This window comes from Trachemys scripta, chromosome 6 (assembly GCF_013100865.1).
Source record: "Trachemys scripta elegans isolate TJP31775 chromosome 6, CAS_Tse_1.0, whole genome shotgun sequence".
Classification (NCBI taxonomy): domain Eukaryota; kingdom Metazoa; phylum Chordata; order Testudines; family Emydidae; genus Trachemys; species Trachemys scripta.
In genome coordinates this window covers 26,269,951-26,292,260 of record NC_048303.1, presented here as the reverse complement: position 1 = coordinate 26,292,260, position 22,310 = coordinate 26,269,951, and the positions used below count along the sequence as shown (strand labels likewise).

The following is a 22,310-nucleotide window of genomic DNA, read 5'->3' as shown; positions in this document are numbered from 1 at the left end:
GTAAACAATCATGAAGAGAACAGAGTTCTGTTTTATAAAATCTAGAGATAATTTTACCGGAATGTCATAGCCAGACTTCAGTTTCTGTCTTAATGAACCTCCCATGTTTTGCTTTGCTTCATTTAGCACAAGTTTTAAGAGCACTGTTAGGTCATAATTCAGGAAAATCATTAGCTTGATAAGTATAGAAACTCATTTTGTAGCGAACTACAAGCTGCATCTAATTTAATGGAGCTATTAAAATAGTTGGTTCTTGGTCCATTTATGAGTTACATTTTCGAATTACACAGCACCAAAAGAAGATAATTTCAGAGAACAATGGGTGAAATTGACCCCTGTACCAAGTGTCTGCATGAGGGCTATGTATCACTTAAACCCTCAAAATTGGATTTAAGAGGCATATAGACCTTGGGTGGGTCCTCTGCATCTGGATGAATTTCACCCTGTGTGAGTACAAACTGTAAATATCACTGCTGCAGCACTAAGGCATGTTACTTTGTGTGAGCTGCTGGAAGTACAGCATAATGCATGCTGAATTCCAGTAGGTGGTGCAGTGGGAACAGGTACTGAATTCCAGTTTTATGTTTCCCTAAACAAGGAAGCTATAGCAACTATAAATTCAAGTTATTCCCTCACTGTGCACCTTTGTTATTACCCACTTGAGCTATAAGACATAACTACACATAGACACAAAAGAAGGTTTAAGTTGAATTGTCTGTAAAATAAATCACACAAAATAACTATTATATAAGAAGTCTGTTTGATGATGTCTGCATTTCAGCAGTGCACTATTGTTCCCTACAGGTGAGGGAGTTTGATGGTCGTCACTATATTATGGAGAAGTCAATTACAGGTGATTTTGCACTTGTGAAGGCATGGAAGGCTGATCGTGCAGGAAACGTTATCTTCAGGTATGGCCTGTTTGCCAGTGGAGGAAGATCCTTAAATAGTTTGGAACAATATGAAAAGGAAATGGAATCCTGTCTCCTGCTTGATGGCAAATGAATATCTTACTGACTTCACTTTTATTCATTTTGCTTTGCCCTACTGTCAAATTATAATCCTATAAAAGGCCAAAAAATAATTGCATATATTAATGGCTTTCAAGAATACAAGAACAGCTGTGAAATAAAAAAAAAAGTGGTAAAAACATGGCATGGCTGATAAAAGCCACTAACGGTTCCTGGAAAACATAGTAGCTTTCTGAACAGATCGAAACTTTTGAATAAAGGTGTCAGATTTAAATAAATAAATAAATAAAATAAAAATTAAGTACAGTATATTGGGTAGGGTCACAGGTGACAACAAGAGTCAGCTGCATTTAGTCTGCAGTCCAACCAATAAGCTTAATTCTGACCTGTTGAAGTCTGTGGTTCAACTCTTATTGACTTCACTGGTGAAGGATCAGACACTTTATGCCATTATATATCATCCTTTATGATGGAAAAACTTGCGGGTCTGTATGGTGGTGAGTTATGTCTAGGTCCCCTTAAAGAACTGTGCAACACAACTTTAGCCACAGTCTGAGACCAAGGTATGACTAGGCAGCTGTATTGCTCCTGTGGTTCCTCTTCCATTTAAACAGGAGAGATTTGCTTATGTTTAACACAGTTTTTTGTTTGTCTGTTTATTTTGCTGCTAACAGAAGAAGAGGTAAGTGTTGTGGTAGCTGAGCACACTTTCTTACAGTAAACTGCAAAGTCAAGTAATCCACCCCTTTTAAATATTAGAGGAAATAAGGAATGCAAAAAACCCCAAGTGTTTACAAACTCAGATTCCCAAAGGAAACGTGCAGTTATTGGTCTGTCTTAAAAATCATGATATTTAAATCAGTGGCATTGTTTTTTGCCTGCCTTGTGATTTTTGAGCCTCCAGGAGGAAGCTTCCCTCCCTCCCCCACTTCCAAATGAGTGATTGTTTCTGGTTGATGATTGAACTTTAAATGTGCACACACAAAGAAATGTAGGCCACCCTGTTGGCTGTTCACTTACCTTCTCCTGCCCCCTGGGGTTTGGGCACTGGGAGCTGTCATTCTATCTCTTCTACCTGTCCCTCCATGCTTCACACAGCCTCCAATCCCATATCTTTCCCCTAGCATTTGCTTGCCCCCCACATTTTCCCTCTTTCTCCACAATCACATACCTGTCCCATTCTCCCTCTCTTTTCCACATTCTGCTGCATCGTATCGGTCTCCCACTTTCCATTGTATGTTCCTTTTTCCCTCCTGCTCCCTGCACCCTACTTCTATACCTCCCACATTGCTGAAGCACAGTTAATATCAGGAATAGTTCACTTGGAGAGGAGATCTGAAAGCTCTACTTCCCCATTTGACAGCAACTGAGGAGAGGAGGAAACATCTCTGGTTTAGGAAACGGTATCAGACCTGGGATACCTCCAGCCAAGATTTGATCTTCTTTGCTCCTTTCTGCAAATATCCAACAAGCAGATTGCCAGATCAAGTAATCTAATTGTAAACTAATGGTATCCCTCAGCCTGAGAGTAGAGAGCAGTCCTACTACAGATACTCTGATTTTTTTATCCCATGGCCTACCAGGAACACCTCAACGGGAAAATTGCAATAGACTATAGTAGATTTATTTTACCTACTGTGTGGCCTGATGCTCCATTCTGACATGTTTTCAGTACCAACAGGGTCCGTTCCACCCATATTATTGCCTTGAGTTTTATGACCTCCACTCTAAATGAACTGAACTATTTCTGGTATTGACTGTGATTCAGTGGCTACAGGAGCAGTTTGCTTGTGGGGTTTGCCACATTTTAACAGTGGATCCCCTATGCCTTTGCCACCTTTCCGCCACCCAGTTAGTTGCTCACCTTGAAGCTAAGGGCAGAAGTGAAAGTGTTCTTCTTTTGCACTCTAAAGGATGGATTAAGGTATATTTAATAGATTTTAAGGCCAGAAAGGACTAGTGTGATTTTCTAATCTGACTTCCTGCATATAAACTGTAATATTTTACCAACTGATTCCTGTGTTTAGCCCAACAATGTGTGGTTGAACTGCAGCATGTCTTCCAGGAAGAAGGATTGAGACAGGATTGCTGAAAAAATGTTTTGTAGCCTTCAGCATTTTTGTTCAATACAGCAAATTGTAGCTGCATTGTCTCCAAACATGTACTGAGCAGACTACACTTCTAGACAGCCTTTGCCTAGCAAGCCTGGTCTCCTTAATAGATATCAATGTCCATTACAGTGCAACATAACCAAGATAATGACCAAAATATTCTAATGCCTTAAAGAGGACCAACTAATCCAAGCTTTGGCTTTGATTAAGCTAGGGGAGTGTAAATTACTCCTTTCTGTTCTAGCTACGACAAGGATGCACACAGGAGAATTTAATTTCATTGGTTTGAGGTAGATGTGCCCTCTGGATAGCAAGGACAACTTCAGTTCTCACTAGTGCATCCCAGGAACTCTGCTGGTTGGAGCTTCCTTAGAGAGCTGCTATATGAGTGGATATTCCAGGTGCTCCGGTCATGCTCCCTGTTCAGCCAATACCACTTAGTTTTGGTGCTGTTCTGGCCCTTGCTGGTCCTCCCCCCTGCACATGGCGCTGCGATGCTTTGCGCCAGCACAAGGACCCATTTCTCAGGGAGCTCTGCTACTTGTGAATTTAGCCTTTGGCATGACTTTGAACACCGTTGTGTACAGATTGGATGCAAGTTGTTTAGGGCCATTATAGGCTACAAGCAACTGGTTTCAGCTACCTTTTGCATTCATGATGATAGCCTCAGTGCATGTCAAGAGCAATCTGACATTCCAAAACCAGGAGAATGGACTTATTGGTTTGGCTGGCGTGTCTTGCCTGTTGAGTCTGCTTGTTATCTAAATGGCCTTAACAGCTATGCTCTACCTTGGACATTTAAAAATGTTTGCTTTAGATATATGGGCAATAAACAAGGGTGAGGGAGTTGATGCTTCCACTACTAACCTCTTTTGTGAAGCTTTGTATCTTTAAGTTTAAGGAAGTTGGCAGTTCAGGAAGGTTAAAAAACACTGTATCGTCTGGGTCCGTGCCTATAACAGTAAGCCTCTAGAGACTGCTACCTTAAGGTCCTTCTGCATCTTCAGAGATCAGTTATTGTAATATGTCACTCACAACGAGCCTCTAACTAGAGTTGGAAAGATTAGATTTTTGCTGGGAAGTATGGATTTCACCGTACACACTCCCACAAACTTACAAATTTTTTTTCCAATGATAACTGAAATTTACAGATCAGTAAAATAAGAACAATTCTTCTTGAGAACTTATTTTAGAGTTTGATTTAAGGATATTGACTTTGTCTATTTTGGCACGTGATGCTGACAATTTGTGTTTTAACGGTTATCAAGCTTTAACTTTTTGAATCTCAGTATCTTCTATTGTTAAATAATTGTCTGCCCTCTCAATAATTTCCTGCAACTGTGGAAATTTAAATTGATAAAAATTAAAAAGGATAAAATAAACATTGATGTTATCTATCACAATTATATATAAAATCGAAATCTGCCAATCCAACCCATAACTTTCAAATTAGTATTATCAGTGAGTCTCCCAGTATAGATATGCAAATGAACATGTACTGCAGAAACTGTTGTCTGAACAAGAAGAATGTTATCAATTCCGTTTTTAAAGCTCACTCGTGCACTCCTGTATGTATGTGTATTTCCACACAACTAGTAAAAATTGGACACTATGCATGTGTATGCAAGTGCAGTAATTGAATGTACATAGCAACTGGGGATATGAGGTTGAGAGTTCAAGCCCATAGGCAACACCTGACTTTGTTAGCTTTTAACACACTGCAGCTATTTATGTGAATGTATTTTTTTTCCACAGTGATATTGGGAAAACTTTTGATTTCTTGGAGCGAAACCTTTGAATTGCATCTCATTTTTACATCTCAGATACCATTTTCAAATTTCTCTTTCACTTTTTATTTTTTGTGACAAAACTCCCAAAATTCAATGTACATTTTAGTGCACAAACATTTTCCCTGCTAAATGTGATACCTGGATATTAAAACTAAGATGCCTTTTATTGTCTGTCCATGTCTGTGCTTAATATTGCTTGTTTTTTGTTTTCCTGGAAAGTTTGCTCCTATTTTAAGTTAATGGCAAAGCTCCCATTGACTTCAGTAGGACCACCTGGACAATAATTACACTTAATACTCGAGGTGCATTTGTTGTGTGTTGCTATACAAGGTTTGTTTATAATAATGCTTTAATACAGAAGATTAATAGAAAATTGATCTGTTTACATTAGTCAGATTCTAATGAAATTAGACCAAATAATCAACAAGAATGCCTATGTTATCAGACTCCTATTGATGTAATGCTATTATGTAAAAATATTACTTTCCAGATCATATTTTGAAAACAAAAAAGCATTCAAATTCTGGTGAAATCAAATTTAAGTTTTTCCCTTAATTTCACTATTTAAAAATGTTACCACATCACCATTATCAGACTATGATTATTTTTAGCATAATTAACAGGATAAAGTTTGGCAAAGACTGAAATAGCAAGCCTGATAAAAGGAATCTTCTTGCAACATAAATGTTATCCTTCTAAGCTGGGTGGGTCTGTGTATATCTAGGAAAATATGGGTTAGTTTACTGTCATCACAAACCTTTCTTTGGTCTCCAAACTATTGGCATCAATCTCTCCCAATCACAAGGAGAGTCAAAGGTTACTATCAGAGTGCTATTCAAATGGTTAGAACCAGATAGAAGCACTGATACTGGAATGCTGTTCAGAATCTGGAAATAGTAAATAAAATTAATGGGGAATCAACTATATCACTAGAAAATCCTTGGAAACCCAAGGATCTCAAGGTATTTTTCCTTGGAAAGTTATTGTAAAACCTCAGTTTTTCAATGGAACAATGAGTGGACCTTTTGAAAGATAACTTTTGGTCTAATTCTGATTTCATGTTGCTATAAATCTGGAGTAATGCCATTGAAATCAGTAGTTTCACAGGTGTAAAAACTTACATAAATGAGATTGTATGCAGTGTTGTTGTAGCCATGTTGGTCCCCGTATATTCGAGAGACAGGATGGGTGAGGTAATATCTTTGATTGGACCAGCGTCTTTTGATTAGAGCTTGTCTCTCTCAGCAACAGAAGTTGGTCCTGTAAAAGATATAAATGAGTTTGGCAACTTCCTTAAGCTTTGTCTACACTTACAGCAGTGCGTAGAGTACATTAGTTACGCAGTTACACTCATTTCGGTGTGCAGATTTCACTGCGTTGGTGAAAAGTTCTGGCATTGGGGAGGCACCAGAGAGAGGCTCCAGCAGCTGGAGAGCAGTGTAGACCTGGGAGGCACTGCGTTGCCATGTAGAGAGCCATGTAGGGTGTATACCGGAGGGTTCCGGAACACAGGGCACTCTATTCACCTAAACTCCGCCTCACTGCCTATGCTACTATTGATACTAGCTGAGCATGCAGTGTCTGTACTTTACATGCTGCTGTCAGATGCTATGAGATGAAATATCTTTTTTCTCCCTTAGTCTCCTCCAGAGATTTTATAGTTGCTGGGTAATATTAATAAAACAATTTCCATCTCTGTATTTGGCCTTGGACTGTTGGAGTGAAAACAACTTATCTTTGTACTACACTAGAAACCAGAAAGAAACTGTTGTGCGTGCTACATCTAGGCATTTGGCACAACATAAAGAACCAGGAGGGGGCAGTGGAAGCCCAAAGTTCAGCATGGTAAAAGCAAGTGATGTGCATGAAACAATAGGGTGAAGAGGCAAGGAGTAAAGACTTAGAAAATAGGGCTGGCCAGAAAAGAACTCAATTTTTGTCAGACATTGCAAGGTTTCAAAATTTGTTTTCATTTCAATGTGGAACAAAAACAAGAACTTTCAAAAAATTTCACCAAAAACGGGAGGGGAAGAGAGAGACAGAGAGACTCCAGAGTAGACAATAGCTTGGTATTTAGGGCTCTCAGCTAGGATGTGAAATGCTCAGAGTCAAGTTCCTGCTCTGAACTGGACAGAGCAGGGACTTGAATCTGGGTCTGACACATACATTGGGCTAAAGAGAAGGAGACTGACTGACTCTTTCTGTGTCTGATTTTGGCCAGAAATTCCGGACCTGAAAAACTTTCCTGATTAAATGTTCACTGAAACACTTTGGTTTTGGTGGAAAAAAGTTTCTGCAGAATTTTATTGACTGCATTGGAAAGTAGCATGTACTTAGTATTATGGCCCAAAATTTTGCAAAGGAAGTGTTGTTGTTTTCTGAAAAAGTAGCATCTCAGATGTAGGCGTGGAGGTGGCTCAATAGACTTTTCTTTCTTTCTGGTAAGATCTGGGTTCGAGTTCTGGCTAGGTCATAAGGGAAAGTGTTTGATTTGTTTGTCTTACTCCCTAGATGCCATTTTTCCAGGTTACAAAAATAATACATAGGGAAATTTGTCACAGCTGGCAGGCTTGGTTTGAGAGAGTCCCAGGATTGGCATGGCAGAGATTCCCAGGTGTGATGTAAGTGATGTTTTGGAGTCATGCGTGGGACCTTAGCGGTTTATAGGCTTCCTGCTGGTCCTCTGCACAGGTGTGAATTTCGTCCAACAGGCATTAGTGCAATCAGGGGGAATTTTGCACAGAGCATACTGCTGTTGGCTCTGAACAATTAAATAAGTGAGTTTATCAGTTGAATATTTAATTGCAAAAACTAATGTGGCCATTAAAAGTCATGGAAAGCTGTAAAGAACATGATTTAGCAAAATGCAACATATTTTCATATGCCTTTTATAAAATGCTGTTATGGCTTTCTTTTCTCCCCTCTTCCATTAGCAATTTTATCCACAGCTATCTGAAAGAAAATAGTGTAACATTTATTTTACAGGAACATGTTGTAATAGCCTAATTCTGAAATGGATATGCTTATAATTTTACTCTTACTGTTAATTATTTTCTCCTCTTTTCCTGTGATAGGAAAACTGCAAGAAACTTCAACCAACCTATGTGCAAAGCTGCCAAAACAACTGTAGTAGAGGTAAGCATGAGCAATGTTTTCTGTATAACTGTTGCTTATTCCAGAGTGAAATCATTGTATTGTCAGGTAATTCTAAAGCTAAACTAAGAAATGTGTCACTTGATTGTATGCAGTAATTTACAAAACAATGGGTCAAAGAAAGATTCACTGTTACATTGTAACTACTATTTTGTTATGTAAGCTTTGATATGTGCCTTATGCATTTCTACCTTCACTGCTGGGAAAACTTTTCTGATCACTCTATAACATATATGCATAACCTGCCGACCAAGATCCATTGCAGGTTCAAGCTTGCCACCACTTCTGTAATACTATGTCCAGCTCTGGTGCCCACAATTTGAGAAGGATGTGAATAAATTGGAGAGAGTTCAGAGAAGACCATTCAAATGATTGAAGGATTGGAAAACATGCCTTAGAGTGATTTGAGCTCTTTCAGTCTATCGATTTAGCTTAACAAACAAAAGGTTAAGGGGTGACTTGATAACAGTCTGTAAAGATCTACATGGGGAACAAATATTTGATAATGAGCTCTTCAGTCTAGCAAGGAAAGGCACAATACAATTCAATGGCTGGAAGTTGAAGCTAGATAAATTCAGACTGGAAATGAGGCATACATTTTTAATTTTAAAGTAACCATAGGAACAATTTACCAAGAGTCATGATGAATTCGCCATCACTGACAATTTTAAAATCAAGATTGGATGTTTTTCTAAAAGAAATACTCTAGGAATTATTTTTGGGAAGTTTTATAGCCTGTGTTGTATGGGAGGTGAGACTAGATGATCACAATAGAACCTTCTAGCCTTGCAATCTATAAATCTATGCATGTAAGACAAGTGGGCAATGGCTAATATAACCTTGCTTTTTGGCCCTGATCTTACATTTTAGAACCACTGTGTGGAGTCACATTGACTTCAGAAGAAAATGCCTGCAAACGGATCTGATGCAGGATCTGGGCCTGTCTGCTCAGCTGATACATTTGAGTAATTTGAAAAACTCAGGAACCAGTGACTGCACATACATTAAAACTTCCGTAATCCACATTTCGCTAAACCACATAGTCTGCAGAAAAAAAAATAGTGATCTCTCCCTACCTCTCAGCAAAGGTGTAATTGTGCATGCTATAGTGTGGGCTCTATGTGACTAAGATTTCATTACTTTTACAAACTAAAATGCAGTATGCTTACTAGTCTGCTATAAAGTATTGTTGTAATTCAAATTAGTCCACAACCGACAAAATAAGTGAAGAGATTGCTTTTGTGATACATTTTCTTTCTGTTCTGCTTGCTAATTTGCAGTGGAATTCCAATGTTCATTAAATGCAAATTAAGGTAAACGTACCCGAAGAAGTGGGCTGTAGTCCACGAAAGCTTATGCTCTAATAAATTTGTTAGTCTCTAAGGTGCCACAAGTACTCCTGTTCTTCTTTTTGCGGATACAGACTAACACGGCTGTTACTCTGAAACTTGTACCCACCTTTGTTCAAGATTGGTCTGTTTCACCAAGTTGGTGCTACGTGAGTTTTGAACGTGCACTTTTAACATCATAAAACTTTAAAACCTCACACGTAATGCTGCTATACACATTTTACCAAGATATTACTGATCAGCAAGTTATAAGTTCTCAAATGATACTTTGCACAAAGATTATTGTGATTGTGTGGAGGGTGTGAATACAGGGGTGCATTATGTCACACCGTGTTTGCACCACTTTGGATTTTTGCAAAGATTTGTGCTGTCTGAACATTTCTGGAAAGTAAATTTTGGAACCGGAACTGAAACTTTTTTTGTTTTGTGCAGAAATAGTGGATAAAGGTCATGCAATTCAATCAACGCAAACAATATTTGGTTACTTGCCAGTCATACTGCTTGATTGAGTACTCACAGTGAACAGTTTATGAACAGCACGGAACAAAATTTGTTTTCACAAAAGTTTTTAAATTTCAAAATTGAAGCTGGATGTAGCAATGAATTCTTCAGTCCCTTCTAGCTTACTCTGTCCCTGCCTGTTATGCATTGGTATTTAGGGAGTGGCTGTGGAGCAGAGATGTTTCTTCTATTCCCACATTGCATCCCCTCTTTCTGCTGCCAGGATAATTTCTGTATCCACAGATGAAGGGGAAGAATTTTCTTCTCAACAAACAGATACCATATGAATTTCTCACTGCTGTAATTCCATTTAAGACTAGTTGTTAGATCTGTCATAAACTATAGCTGCCTTGGGTCCTTCAACACTTGCACTGCCATCAACTACTGACAGTGCTCTATGCAAGATAGCACATCTGCATTATTTTTCAGTAATTTTACAGAAGAATAAACGGGAGGGTGGGAAAGATTCCACTGTCATAACCAAAGTCAGAACAATTAGATACTTTGTCTCCTCTGTGCATCCAGACATGTGATGCCAGAAGTTGGTCTTCTGACTCATAATCACCAAAGAGCAATGCAAGTGACTGTGACAGAAATCAGTTGCACATCTCTGTGTATTTATAGATTCTTTTTTGAGTCACTGGGATTTTTTTCATTAATACAGACTATACATTTGTATAAGTTTATACAGTTCTTTGTCTGTGGCGCTGTAGATAATTTTTAGCTTCTTCCCCTCTGTATTTATATTTATATGTTTGATTTTTATCCACTTTTAAGACAAACTCTCATTTTATTGAGGTATAATTAGGGATGGGTGTCATATTCCTTTGCACTTCCTAGGAGCCTGAATACTATCATACTACTGGAAATGCTCTTCTCAGGGTATTTCCACCCTGGCCAAAAGAAGGAAATGTGTGAGGAATCAATCAGTCAGTGCATATGAGAACCTATATTTGCAAGATTTCCTGCTGAGTTTTGAAGACTTCAGAGAGCATTGTACATGAATATGTGAAAGCAGAATTTATTCCTTAATATGTAGGTTCTTCTGCCATCCAGTTGAAGGTAGTGGGAGTTTTGACATTGACTTCAACTAGAATAGGAACAGACCCTTAATTATTTTTTTAAAATTCAGGAGAGAGGGAATTTGGCAGCAGTGTAGGGAAGAAAACCCATAGGTATTGTTTAATGCTGAAGACCTGTAAATAATTAAACTATCTATTTTCAGAGAGGATTTTGGAGAAGGATAACTAAAATTATCACGGATATAAACAGGTGGTATCATACTCAACCTAGAGCTATTGACTTGAGAGCCCTTGGGGCAAATTTTCAGATATTGTCCTTCAGCATTGTTTTTTGCCAAAAATATCCTATGGCCAACTTCAATCCTTTCATTTCAGTTTCTTTACTGGATCAGAAATGTCTTAACTGTAAGTCCCTGCTAGGGAAATACACAAGGTATTTACTGGCTTGAACAAATTTCTTCTGAACAGTTTGATGTAAAACAGTATCCGTGGATAAAACCTGATACCATATGTGATTATGGGGATCTTTGCTTAGACACACCCTCATCAGTCCTGCACAGAAAGTTAGACTGCATCATTTCTAATTCAGCTTGCACATGACCAGTATTGAAGGTCATAAAAAGGTATTAACTAAACTGCATAATTTATATAGATCATATGAACATTAAACTATAGCAGAGAAAAATCATTAAATGATCAAAGTGTTGGCAATATCAGTTCTTTCTGGTTTGAAATGAAACTAAAATGCCAGAGGAGTTAAAGCTTATTCTGTTCCCTTTCAATTTGTTTCTATGCTTGCACCTAAAGTATTACATTCTGTATTTAAAATTATCTTCTCATTATGTTCACATGTAAACATTCACTCTAACAATGTATTTACATACATAGCTCTGTGTGTGGATCTATTCCCCACTCAGAAAACCTCACTAATTCTGAGAAAGGGAACATTTTAAAATGTCTCCTCTGCATGAGTTAGGAAATATTTTACTAAAAAATGAAGAGTTACTGTGCCAAGGTTGGAGACTAAATTTAATCTTTCAAATGTGAAACTGGGTTTTAGTCCTTCTTTAAGTGCAATTCACAATACTGTACAACCTTAAGTATAAAATTGCCATTCATCCTTCTGTAACTCTGTGTGTGTGTGTGCACACGTGTGTGCATGCATAATAATACCAAGATCTGATAGCACATTTCATCAGTAGATCTCAAAGAACTTTACGAGGGAGGTCAGGATCATTTCCCCTGTTTTTATAGATCTAGATATTCGCATAGCTTAGTGGGCATTTACAAGGCAAATGATGGTGTTATATCCAGGTCAAGTCCCTCTAACAGATCATCACCAGGCTGTTCTAATAGGATCGGATCCTGCTGGGTCTGGGCAGAGCCCAGCACTGTCTCTGCCTCCAGGTCTCCAGGGCACACTCCCAGATGCAGACTCCCGGTCTGAAAGCCTTCCTTGGGATAGGGGACTCCACAGTCCAACTACCCTAGGTTCCCGAGACCAGTGCTGAAACAGCTCAAGCCCTCCTAGTTGCTTATGCGTACTCGGTCAGAGTCTCCCCTTCTTTGGGCAGTCTGGTTTAGAGTAGAACTCTCTGGGGACTTTTGGCAGGTAAAGTAAGAAACACAGGTTTTGTGCAGGACCTTTTTAAACACAGTTTACTCTTAAACAACGTAAGAGAATGATGAATCTAGCCAAAACAACAAAAACCCAAACACAATTCCCCTCCCACCCCTCCGAATCCTCACCACTCCTGAGAGTCTTTTCCCCACTCCTCCAGCCATCTCTCTCTGTTTCTGGCTATGAAATGGCTCCCCTTGCTCAGAGGGCATATCTCTTTTTTTAAAAAATAGGCTGAGACACTTTCCTCTGTCTTTCCTTCTGGTGATTTTCCCATGCTCCAACATCCCTGTGGGTTTTGCTGTGCAAAGAGTCATTAAAAGACAATGGTTGATCAGGAACAAGCTCATTGTTTTACCAGTGTAGAGGTATTCAGTTGTTGATTACTCTGTTTCAACTTCTCAAACCGTTTCTGTTCGCTGTGTGCCAAGTCCCTGCTACAAATGGATGGTCTAAGTCACAAGCATATTGTTGACATAGATATGTTCCCCAAACTATCTTGGACGGAATCCCAAACTCTGGGGATTCTTGTTAGTGTTGGTTATAAAGTTGTGGGCAATACCAAATTTTGAGGAAGACTTTTTGATTATAACTATTATTTTTCCTATTCTTATAGTGTCTGACTTGCCTCCTTTCATCTCTCATAGGGCCTATCCTTATTTTCCCTTCTTCATATGCCTCTGTGATAGGAACTTGCTGTATTGTTGAAAGGGAATGGAGTAGCAAGGGTTTGGCATTCTAGCTTTTTTCCTCAACTGTAAGAATATAAATTTACTTTGTGAAGGTAGGTTGTGGAGCAATCAGAGTACTATTGGATGGAAGCTCTTGGCTGTTGGGTTACCAGACAGCAAATGGGAAAGGGAAGTCAAGATGCGGTTAGGCATGGAGCATTTTTGTGGGAGAGAGCTCATCTTAGAACTAACTCTCTTGCAGTGCCATAGAAGTAGGTCAAGGGGCAGATTGAGCCAAATGTAGGAAGACTGGCAGGGAGAAAAGAGCTCTTGGACTGAAGGCCTGGCTCTTGTAGTTGGACTCCAGCTGAGAGAGCTGGATCCTGATGTTCAAGGTAGTTTCCACGGGAAAAAGTCTGGACTCCTGTCACCCCCTTATGTACCTAGAAATATTTGTTCTATCTATCCTTTGCACATCAATAAAATGGCTGTATTCACAAACAAAACTTGTCTTTACCCGAAGGATGTTTTGAAACCAAGACCCCTGACTTGTCTGAGCTTCCTTTTCCTTTTTTTCTTCTTCATATACCTGTGAGGGTCAACTTTTCAAAGGTTCACCCTGGCAGCAAGTGAAGGAGTAGAATTGTGTGCATAGTTAAAAGCACTTTCCCCACAGTGTGTTTGACTTCTTGAAACCAATGTTAGTCGATTGTGTTCGGCAGCATGCATTCAAGGTAGAGTGCTTCTATGCAAGAATTCCTACTCTTCTGCAGCAATTTGTGCCTTCTGTCTTGAGAATATCAGCTAGAGTGGAGTGGAAGTAGTCAGCTGTCAAAACTATGAATGTTCCCAATCAAGCCCTAAGCCATCTGAAACTGACATTGTTACAAAATCTAATTCCCCACAAGGTTTATTGGAAACAGAATTCAGTCTTTAATGTGTTCACAAAGTTTGGGAATGAAACTTAGCCAATTTGTGGCTTGTCAAACCTAGAGCTGGTGAGATAATTTTGGAAATTGCTATGGAAAACCAGGAAATTTTTAGTGAAACTTCTTGATTGTTAGTGTTAGGCAAAAAGATTCTTTCCCCCAAGAATCAGACAAGCACAGACAATACTGAAGGGGGTTTATTTATGGTACCAGGAAGACTGACAAGTAGCTTCAAAGATATGGTGCTATAGTGGCCAGTTATATACATTCTCTTATCAATTCATTTGCATTTATCTGTACACACAGAGACAGACATTGTTACAAGTCAAGAGAGAACAAAGATTAAAAATAAGAACAGTACGTACATATAGAGGTCATCCTAATTGCGTCAAAGCGGGGGAAGAAGGCGGGGTGTGGGGTGGGGGTCGGGAGGGATGAGTACTTACAGATATCCAGTGGGCTGTAAAGGGAGGGTTTATTCTGTACTAAGAACTAAGTTACTGGGTGGGCATTGACCATATAATCTTATCAGTTGTTTACAATTGTCAGTGCCATTTATGCTAATGAAATATTCCTGCTTGCTTGTCTGGGCCCAATCCTGTTTTCCTCGCTGAACTCTCTCTTTCCGTGGTCACAAGCTTTGTTCTTTCTTACTGATAAGCTGATAACTGAGTTATCGTGTATTGACAGAAACTATGTCTTTGCTTCTCAGCAGTTTCTGTCTTTTCTGCTGACTGAATTTTAACTCCTTCCTCACATTAGGTTTTTTGTTTTGGGGTTGATAAATTCCTTTGTTATAATAATGTGACATTCATGCTTTTGATGCAGTATCAGTTGAAACTACATGGACTTTGCCTTAGATTTTCACTTGTGAGTTTGGTATTAAACAAAACATCTTCACCTGTTTCTGTAACATACACTTGTATATCAGCAGTTGTGGGCTGATTGATTATAATAACTATGCCATATGTACATGTGTATTATGAGAGAGAAGATTGGGGTTTGTTCTGTGAGTTTGTTAATTGAGCTAGGGTTCTAAGCTGTACTTTTTAGGGGATTGTGGCAATATAGCCTTTCCTATCCAAACACACAGCCAAAACTCGCTTGTCCAAACTCTTTTCTCATGTCTCAGTTACTGCAACATTCTGTTTTCTGGCCTTGACAACTGCAATCTTGCCTTGCTCATATGCATTGAGAATTCTGCTGCAAAGTTCATGCTCCCGGCCTGTAGCTTTGACCACATCACCTCTCTTTGAATCCCTCCTCTGGCTCTCCCTTCTCTATAATATCAAATGTAAGATGCTGTCTTCATTTTCAAGACCTTTTTGCAGCCTATCTCCACACTATCTATGTTCACCTTATCTATCACCTCTCTCATTTGCTATTGAGATGTCAGTTCCTGCCTTTGATTGACTTACAGTATCAGCCTCCATCCTCCATGTATTAAATTTTCAAACTATCACTTTGTTCTTTCCCCTGTGCTGGCCCTCATGCTTTGGAGGAACTCCGTGTAAACATCCGCAAAGCTATTTCATTATCTGATTTCAGATTCCTCCTCAGAACTCTTCATTTGTCAGGATGCCTACGGTGGCTGTGCTGGCGCTGTGCGGAGACCATAGCCTATCATGCTGACTGATATTGTCTCATTGTTTCCTCCCTTGCCTTTCCGCAACTGTTGTCTCTTGTTTTATACTTAGATTGTAAGGTCCTTGAGGCAGGAACAATCTTTTTGTTCTGTGTTTGTACAGCACCTCCCACAATGGGGTTCTGGCTCATGACTGAGGGGTTGTCTTCACTACCCGCCTGGATTGGCGGGTAGAAATCGATCTCTCGGAGATCGAATTATCGCGTCTCATCGGGACGTGACAATTGATCCCCGAATCGACGCACGTACTCCACCAGCGCAGGTAGGAGTAAGCGCCGTCAATGGGGGAGCCAGAGCGGTCGATTTGCTGCCGTCCTCACAGCGGGGTAAGTCAGCTTGGATATGTCGAATTCAGCTACGCTATTCACGTAGCTGAATTTGCATATCTTAAATCGATCCCCCCCAGTGTAGACCTAGCATGAGGCTCCTTGCCACTGTGGTAATATGAATAATCAGAGTGTTTGAATTAGAAGCCTCAGAGTGTTAAAATGCGCTGAGTGTGGAAACTTCTCACATGTAGTTATTCTAAATACTGGGCCAGACTCTCAGCTGGTGTAAATTAGAATAGCTCCACTGAAGTCAATAGACATCTGCCAGTTTACACCACCAGAGGATCTGGCCCACATTCTCCAATTCCAGTTTTCTCTTCTAGCCTTTAATGTTTTTATATGAAGTTTTTGTTTTAGTGCTTCCAGGCCAAGATTTTCTTCTCTTGAGGTCAATGGAACTTAAGGTTCTTGGTGCTTCTGAAAATTGGGCAGGTTCCCAAATATTGATGTGGGAGTCTAATTTTAGGCTTCCACTCTTGAAAACCTTGCTATTATTATTACTATTATTTGACCTTAAAAGTTAATTGTAATATAAAGATCATAATGTTAGTTGACAGTGCCAGTAAAGTTTATCAGGAATGAGTTGGCAGCAAAGGATTTATATGCACAGAAATGATATCAATATTTTCTCCTCTGTCTTCTCTACGTGCCCTGAAGAGTTAACTATATTATTTCTTTGTTTTTATAATACCCGGCACAATTGGGCCCCATTCGATACTAGGGCCTCTGGGCACTACCATAATATAAATAATAATAATAGATGATGTATTTAAAATGTTTATAAACTAGCTGTCTGAATATCTAAGATCAGAGTACTCAATTCTTTTTGTTTGTTTTGTGGCAGAATTGCTAAATATAGCTCCCAGGGTAAACAGCATTTCCATCTAAAACATCACAATACAAAAAAAAAAAAAAGGTAGTGTTCTTCTCATAAAAATGCATTAAATAAAAATCATTAAACCCTGCATAGTTTCTCTGGTTGCTTAGGAACAATATTCCACCTACGTCAGTGAGCTCTATTATCTCAGGTACAGTGAACCACATTGCACTGAGGGACAGAAACAGACTGATTGAAGGAAGTCATTATATCATATTGTCCGTGCCAAACCATGGCATTGCTTTTATTGATAATAGTGAGAGATGAAAAAATTATTTTATGATCCAATCCTGCAAAAAGCTTATGCACAAATATAACTATTCTCATATGAGTAGTCGCACTTTCTAGAATCAAAATTCCTGGCCCCTAGTGCCATGTTCCTAAAGTCTAAATTGCCATGTAATGAATAAAGTAAATCTATCTACAGAGTAAAACAATTGAACTTTAGAATCGTAAATTTTTCAGAGGGACCTTATTTAACATCTAATCTGCAGTGAGGAAAAAAAGGGGAAATAGTGAAATTCAGGGCGGTTTTGTTGTTTGGTATAATAAACCAGTCTCTCTTTAAAGGTAACCTTTAAATACAGGAGTCCAATTTAGCACTTCACAGCTGGAGCACTGAATGTTTTGATATGAAGTGGTTAAAATTCATCGTGAATCAAATCCTTTCTGGCTATCTCTCAGTGAGACTCATTTGTGTCTAACGTGACAGTGGAGTTCAAAGTTTTTGTTTTGTTTCTCCGTGTGTGTTGATTTTTTTTTCTTTAAATTGATTCCTTCTGAACTGAGTATGAGCTTTCTGAGCATTAAGCTCCAGGTGTTTAATTTTGGGATCCATATGCAGATTTAGTGAACACAGTCTTCTAAGGAAAAAGAGCCCCGAGAGTCCTATAGTGTAACTTCCCAAGATGTAATATGATTCTGAAAAAGTAGTTGCACAGGAAAGTTTTGGGTGATCAATACACACTGGTCAAAACAATTCCACACTCCAAAATATGACGTGCATAATGATAAGTCTATAATTATTAATTATTTATAAAGCTAATTTCAGTTGTTCTTGGGAATTGAACTGACAGCTCATTTACACAATTGACTTTATATCGTATATGTTATCTTAAATCTACCAATGCTGTGCATGAGCCAAAAGACATGGTGGTTTTTATAGGAAAACACTGAAAATAGGAAGGATTGTTAAAATGTTAGTAATTAACCAGTTTATTTGTGCTAACATGTACATATGAAGCGGTGACAGTCACAAACAAGCAGGGCAGGGGGCGCAAGATGCAGTAGGCAGTAGTCCACCAGTGTCTACATCATAAAACCACATATTACGAAGAACTATGGTCCAGGAAGGAATGTGCCAGGTGCTTGCAGGGGTCACTCATTCCTAGAGTTTCTTAACCTATTTTGCTTTAAATCAGCTTCCCTGCATTAAAGTAATGAGGGGACAAAATAAATGATAACTTTTGTGTTTTCAGATCAGTTTCCCAGTATAAGTGGAGAAAGGCATGGCATTCAGGGTTGAAATGCTACAGACCATTAGTCCATAGTGTGGATTACTGCATTTGGGCATGAAACAAAACAAACAAAATCTCAGATAGGCAGAATATTAAGATTTGAAAAGCAGCAGCCAAGTAACTATTTTATGAGACATTGCATAGCATTTTAAAATATATAAGCACTTATATCAGTTAGGTTTTAATCTTTCTGTCTCTCCACCCTCACCTAAAAATGTTTTTAAAATGTAATTGCTGAGTGAGGAAAATGACAGTTTAGGCAGGAATAGAGGATTAGAATATTAAGGACATCTTGGCTTTGTATTATGGTTTTCTGAAGTGAGACTATTTATTGCTGTTGTAGGAGACTGTAGAAACACTGTAATATTCTCAGATTGAAAGGAGGCCATTCACTTTCCTCTTTTTCTATCCACCCCATTTGATGGATTTTTGTACGTTATTTTCAAATAAATACTACCTAGCACTATATTTCTCAAACCCACATTGAGTGTCTCTGTGAAAAATCTGCACCCTCCAAATGTGAAATTGTACTTTATTTCAATCATGGATATGTTTCTCTGAATCAAATATTGGGTTGCTTTGTTCACTTTCTATGATTAAATCACTGAGACACATCCACTTTTCAAGAAGTTGTTTAACAATTCATTGACCCAAGAACAATCAAGCCATATCCCTGTTTTGTTTTTGTTTGTTTTTAAACCGGGCTAACATGCAATAGCTTAAATATATTGGATAACATTCCTTTATTTTATTTTGTTGAAGTAAGGAAAAGCAAAGACTAGAGGTTGTGTTTCTTTTTTTCTTTAGTGGCATGTTACAAATGCTCTGTCTCTGATAGGTGTAATTTGCACACCTACATTTTGAATTTTTATGAGTATATTTAGTACACACAGAATCTGGAAACAGCAAATGACCTTTTCAGACTTGGGTGCCTAATGCTAGACTCTCAAAGTGGCTGATTTTTCAGAGATCCTGAGAACCAAGAGATCCAAATGAAGTGACAAGCACAGCAGGTACTTAGATGTCTAAGTGATCTAAACTTCATACTAAAATAATTGCAGGTACAAAATTATGCTCACAATAATTTACTCCAACAAAACTGATGGCATGAAAAAATGGAGGCCTGATTAGGATAGGCTGAAAACTTGGCCTTTTGTATTGTATTTGATGACTTTCTGTCAGTCCTAGCCCCTGCAAACTGAAGAAAGACCTCTACTGGCCAGTAGTTCAACCTGCTACTTTCACATCTGTTAAAATGAACCTGTTCACATCTCTCCCCTCTGCTTGGCTCTGTCATTCCCATTCAATGAGGTGTGCTAATGAGCAACCCACCAGCTATAGACTACATGACAATTTTTTACTTTCTTCTATAACCTACTAGGACAAGGCTGCCTGGAAAAAAATCTTACTAGCTGAGACAAGTAGCAGACTCCTGCTACTATAGGATTTGTAATAATTTATTGCACTGGGGTGAGACATACTCTGGAGAGAATCATACTGTGGCTAGCTAAAGATTGTTGAGAGCTATGGAAAAAAATCCGAAACCATAGACAGACTGACCAAACAGGAGAGGAAAAGACTCCTCAATAAATACCTTGAATATCAGCTGGTCTGGGGGGCAGGTTTGTTTTTTGTGCCATAAGTAGATTAGGCTGGGCTCTCTTATACCCACTTTCTTGCTACTGGAGACATATTTAAATGAACAGCACTAGCACGTGCCTATGAAAGGAGATATGCAGTGGTGGTGTAGCCAGGTCACCCCCAGGATATTAGAGAGCCAAGGTGGGGGAGGAAATATCTTTTATTGGGTCAACTTCTGTTGGTGAGAGAGATGCACTTTTGAGCTACACAGAGCTCTTCTTCAGGCCTTGAAGGTGGATTTGGGCCAACTGACTTCCATCTACTTTAGATGCATGCCAGCAAGCTGACAGTAAAGGGGAGACATATGAAGGTAGCTGCTCTCCTAGTCTAGACTTTCCAGACTACAATAAAAACAAAAGGTGCTGAAAGAAACTAAAGATTTCTGTAGGAACTACATTTCTCTTTTAGTAATTTAGACTGAGAGAGCAGTGACACCTACAATATATATATTGTATCATAATTTTTTTTCAAAGGCAGTCTAGCAGATGTACTTAGCAGTACTAAATCCAGACAGCAAGAGCATGGTTTGGTTCAGCTGTTATTTCCCATAGAACTAAAGTAGAGACAAAGTAGAAAAACTTTGTATGATCAGAACATTAGAGTTCTTACTTGTTATGACTTTTTGAATGTCATGTTCTAAAGATAATTTTTCACATTTACTGCAGGCAAAAGGGATGCAGTGTCTCCATTAGATTCAACTAAACAAAACTTCCTTCTTTAAATAGAAAGATATTTTAAAGTCAATTTCAGCTTTGGCTACTGTGCTTTTGTGCTGTGAGCTTATCACAACACCTGACTCCTGTCATTTTTCCCTGTGGGTTGTTGTTCCTTTCCTCCTCCTCTGACAACATGCAGGAAACAGAATTTTGATGCATTATGAACTTTCCATTTTCTTAATATTTGCTAGTAATATTCCATTGTTACGGTTAGATTCATCAGTTCAGTCGTGAACCCTGAGAAACTATTTCAGCCTTTCTCTCCCTCACTCCACCCCAATTTATTTATTTTCTTTCCAACTTCCACCTTGAAAAAATAATTCCGTCTATCTTCTTTCTTACTGTGCATGTCAGTGGAAGAATGTTTAAATATAAAATATTACTTTTAAGAATGTAGTAAGACCATTCATTTGATCAATGATGTATCAGCTGTATGAGCTATTCAATTTCTGAAAAATGCAAATACTGATAGATGTATTATTTAAAATCTATCATCATATAAATGAAGAAGAAGAGTGACTAACACACACAAATCACCATACAGCATTCATATGCATTCTGTCTCTTTCAGTAAAAGTTGGCAAATGCCTGATTTTTTTTTTCTCCCTTCTTAAAGGTTTAAAATCAGTAACATTACAAGTTAATAAATCCTCTGCCTGTTACCATGTCAGAAGTTCAGCATAGTCGGGTCACTAATTGGTTGTATTTCTTGACTCAGCTGGAGCTTTCCTTTGAGGGTTCAAAGCAGCCTAGGAGGTTGAGGTTTTGTGAAAAATCTCAGCCTCTTCCTGTCGTGTTTCTTAACATTTGTTTGTTTAATGTCAAGAAATGAAGTCATTGAATCATAGGACTGGAAGGGACCTTGAGAGGTCATCTGGTACAGTCCCCTGACCTCATCTCAGGACTAAGTATTATCTAGGCCATCCCTGACAGGTGTTTGTCTAACATGCTCTTAAAAATCTCCAATGATGGAGATTCCACAGCCTCCCTGGGCAATTTATTCCAGTTGCTTAACCACCCTGACAGAAAATTTTTCCTAATGTCCAATCTAAACCGCCCTTGCTGCAATTTTAAGCCCATTGCTTCTTGTCCTATCCTCAAAAGTTAAGGAGAACAATTTTTCTCCATCCTTCCTATAACAACCTTTGATGTACTTTAAAACTGTTCCCTCTCAGTCTTCTCTTCTCCAGACTAAACAAAACCAATTTTTTTCAATCTTCCCTCATTTAGTCATGTTTTCTAGACCTTTAATCATTTTTATTGCTCTTCTCTGGATGTTTTCCAATTTGTACACTTCCCCTCCCCTCTTCCCCCCCCCCCCCCGAAATGTGGCGCCTGGATCCGGACACAATACTCTAGTAGAGGCCTAATCAGCATGGAGTAGGGCAGAAGAATTACTTCTCATGTCTTGCTTTCAACACTCCTGATAATATATCCCACACACCCCGAGTATCAGGCATATGCTGT

The 22,310-nt window shown here is 38.7% G+C and overlaps 1 protein-coding gene across 1 annotated transcript in view; it reads left to right on the top strand.

The window, feature by feature from the left end:
- The window catches only part of OXCT1 (3-oxoacid CoA-transferase 1), a 129,735-nt gene that overhangs the window by 42,899 nt on the left and 64,526 nt on the right, over nt 1–22,310 (top strand). Inside the window, exons 6-7 of the mRNA XM_034774748.1 lie at nt 805–911; nt 7,947–8,007. Coding sequence (XP_034630639.1) covers nt 805–911; nt 7,947–8,007 — 168 coding nt within the window. The remainder of the gene's footprint in view (nt 1–804; nt 912–7,946; nt 8,008–22,310) is intronic.